This window comes from Aquarana catesbeiana, linkage group LG09, assembly GCF_042186555.1.
Source record: "Aquarana catesbeiana isolate 2022-GZ linkage group LG09, ASM4218655v1, whole genome shotgun sequence".
Lineage (NCBI taxonomy): Eukaryota > Metazoa > Chordata > Amphibia > Anura > Ranidae > Aquarana > Aquarana catesbeiana.
The window spans coordinates 77,978,785-77,982,368 of record NC_133332.1 but is presented as its reverse complement, the minus strand read 5'-3'; the positions used below and the strand labels follow the sequence as shown (position 1 = coordinate 77,982,368).

Below are 3,584 nucleotides of genomic sequence, written 5' to 3'. Positions count from 1 at the left end.
GCTGTGATTTCAGCCCTTTAAGTGCCGCTGTGTATCATCTGTGATTCATTGTGACTTTTGTGACACGCCACCACCGTTTAGATCAGCCACTCACCAGATACTTCTTGTATAATAAGCCTTCGGTTCATTAATAGGGATAACCACTCCACCTTTTGTACTGTTCCACACCTGCTATGCCTGAGCTTTGGTATTCCTCATGCAAAATATATGGACAACGATCATTGCGCAGTGCGTTTAAAACTCGTTTATTATCATAAAAATACAAAGTGTACACTCACATTTAAAAGTGCCCTCAAGCCGGCACTAAGCTATTCCAGCAGTTAAGGATGGGTGTCTTTAGTAGCGTGGTCAGCCTGTGTACGGTATGAGTCACCCCCGTATCCGGCTTGCGCTTCACCCCTCGTTCCCATTCGTTACGGACGTTCACGCTAACGTGATTAAAAATTCCCAGCAGCCTGGAACACATATATAATTTTAGGGGGGCGTGAGGGAGTTTGTATTGATTTATTAAATTGTATGATTTATTGATTATTAACAGGAAAGTGATGTACAAATATGAGTGGTGTATGGTAAAAGAGTAGCGCACTCACACACACAGATTATAGTTATATCCCATTTCACTGAATGGTCTTTTTGAATGCAGCAACTCAAAAAAGTTTTTCAAAAGGTAAAAAGAAAAGTTTTTTTGCGCCGGTGACACAAATATATTGACCTTCTTCCACATGTTTGCTGTGTCCCCCACATGACTTCTCGCAAACCACAAACAGGACTTCTTATGGCTTTCTCTTCCATAAAGGCTTTGTGGAGTGCATGACTAATAGTTATCTTTTGGACAGATTCTTCCACCTGAGCTGTGAATCTCTGCAGCTCCTCCAGAGTTACCATGGGCCTCTTGGCTGCTTCTCTGATTATTGCTCTCCTTGCCCGGCCTGTCAGTTTAGGTGGACGGCCATGTCTTGGTAGGTTTGCAGTTGTGCCATACTCTTTCCATTTTCAGATGATGGATTGAACAGTGCTCTATGAGATGTTCAAAGCTCTGGATATTTTTTTTTTATAACCTAACCCTGCTTTAAACTTCTTCACAACTTTATCCCTGACCTGTCTGGTGTGTTCCTTGGCCTTCATGATGCTATTTTTTCACTAAGGTTCTCTAACAAACCTCTGAGGGATTCACAGAACATCTGTATTTATACTGAGATTAAATTACACAGAGGTGGACTCAATTTACTAATTAGGTGACTTCTGAAGGCAATTGGTTCCACTAGATTTTAGTTAGGTGCATCAGAGTAAAGTGGGCTGAATACAAATGCATGGCACACATATATTTTTTGGTAAAAACATTTGAAAACCATTCATCATTTTATTTCCACTTCACTATTATGTGCCACTTTATGTTGGTCTATTACATAAAATCCCAATAAAATACATTTACGTTTTTGGTTGTAACATGACAACATGTGGAAAATTTCAAGGGGTGGGAATACTTTTTCAAGGTACTGTAAATAAATAAATAAATAAATAAATATATATATATATATATATATATATATATATATATATATATATACTTTATATATATAGGGTATATTCAGGTAATATATATGTTACATAAAAAAGTTATATCTCTTTTGTTTTACAAGGTATCAAAATGATATATTTACCTATCATAAATCAATAGCTGTTGAAATATATTTGAAACTCTACTAAATAAAATTCATAATAACATATAAACACTGGATTAAATTTTATCCATTTGTTATTGACAAAAAAAAAAAGGTTGGTGATGTCAAACCAGTCATCAGTAAGCAAGTTCCTTCTGGCTGGTTTTTCTGCCTGCCAAGACTGCCAGATAGCCATCTTTTCTGTATTCCTTTTAATTTATATTTTCACGATCTTAGAAAACATGAGCATCGTGTTATTGGTCATACAAGACAAAAAACTTTGGAAGCCCATGTATATATCTATAGGGAATCTTTCCTTTTTGGAGGCTGGATATGTCAATGTTACACTTCCCAATATGTTATTCAACATCGTCACAAGAAATAATGAAATATCATTTAATGGATGTTTGGCTCAGTTGTTCTTCTTTGTCTTTCTGTGTGCTGCTGAGTGCTATCTCCTGGCCACCATGGCCTATGACCGTTACATCGCGATCTGTATGCCACTACAATACCATGTCATAATGCAGGAATGGTATATTTGGTGCCTCCTTATAAGTTCTTGGTCTGCTGGGCTCTGTACACCAGTTTATCCAATCTATCTTTTTTATCAGATGAATTTTTGTGGATCCAATAAAATAGATCATTACTTTTGTGATGCTTCTCCACTGTTAAAGCTGGCTTGTGGGAATATCAAAACTGAAGAGCTTGTTGACTTCTTTATAGCTGCATTTGTTCTTCTTAGCTCATTGCTGGTTATCTCCATCTCCTACATCTGCATCACACAGACTATCCTAAAGATGCCTTCTTCCAATGGACGTCAGAAAGCATTTTCCACATGTACGTCCCATCTAACCGTAGTCTGTGTCTTTTATGGAAGTCTGTGCTTTACATATATGCGAGTCACACCAGATTCTATCAGTGCATCAGACAAGCTTGTGTCTGTTTTATATCTTGTTATCACACCTCTGTTTAATCCAATAATTTATACACTAAGAAACCGTGATGTAAAGCTTTCACTGAAAAATGTACTTGCAAAACAAGGCTGTTTATTGAACAAACCAATTCACTGAACTTTGTCCTTTTCTAGTCCTTAAACTTGTTCTGCTGAGGTCAGTGACCAGTGATTTATTACTGTCTATTTAATTGTTCCTCAGACCATTCCGGTAAATAATGATTTAAATTGAGTCTAAATAAACCGCGTAATATAAAACTGCTGTTTGATGGATTTTGGTAATATTTTATGCTCATGTACTTGATAGTGATTTATTTCAAGAACCAATTTAGAGACTGGATGGCATAGTAGCGATAGTAGTTACAGTATAACTATACAGGTAATGATGAGAATTTATTTATTTTATTTTATTGGAGCATGTATGACCCCAGAGTAGGGATGGGCTTTATGTTCGGGTCGAACATGAGTTCGACTTGAACATTGGCTGTCCACCCGTTCGCTGAATAGCGAACAATTTGAGGTGTTTGCGGCAAATTCGAAAGCCACAGAACACCCTTTAAAAGTCTATGGGTGAAATCAAAAGTGCTTTTAAAGGTTAATATGCAAGGTATTGTCATAAAAAGTGTTTGGGGACCTGGATCCTGCCCCAGAGGACATGGATCAATGCAAAAAAAGTTTTAAAAACAGCCGTTTTTTTGGGAGCAGTGATTTTAATGATGCTTAAAGTGAAACAATAAAAGTGTAATATTCCTTTAAATTTCGTACCTGGGGAGTGTCTATAGCATGCCTGTCAAGTGGCGCATGTTTCCAGTGTTTAGAACAGTCTGACAGCAAAATTACATTTCTAAAGGAAAAAAAGTAATTTAACCACCTCAATACTGGGCACTTTCACCCCCTTCCTTCCCAGATCAATTTTTAGCTTTCAGTGCTCTCTCACTTTGAATGACAATTACTCATGCTACACTGTACCC

General features: G+C 37.1%; 1 protein-coding gene across 1 annotated transcript; it reads left to right on the top strand.

The window, feature by feature from the left end:
* Nucleotides 1-1,783: 1,783 nt before the first annotated feature.
* Nucleotides 1,784-2,731, top strand: LOC141108935 (olfactory receptor 6B9-like). The gene has a single exon (XM_073600897.1). It carries the CDS (start codon nucleotides 1,784-1,786, stop codon nucleotides 2,729-2,731), a length of 948 nt encoding a protein of 315 aa, XP_073456998.1.
* The last annotated feature ends 853 nt before the right edge of the window (nucleotides 2,732-3,584 follow it).

What these genes read in the sequence shown, in the direction of transcription:
- LOC141108935 (XM_073600897.1), top strand. Translation starts at nt 1,784, where the DNA reads ATGTCAAACCAGTCATCAGTAAGCAAGTTCCTTCTGGCTGGTTTTTCT.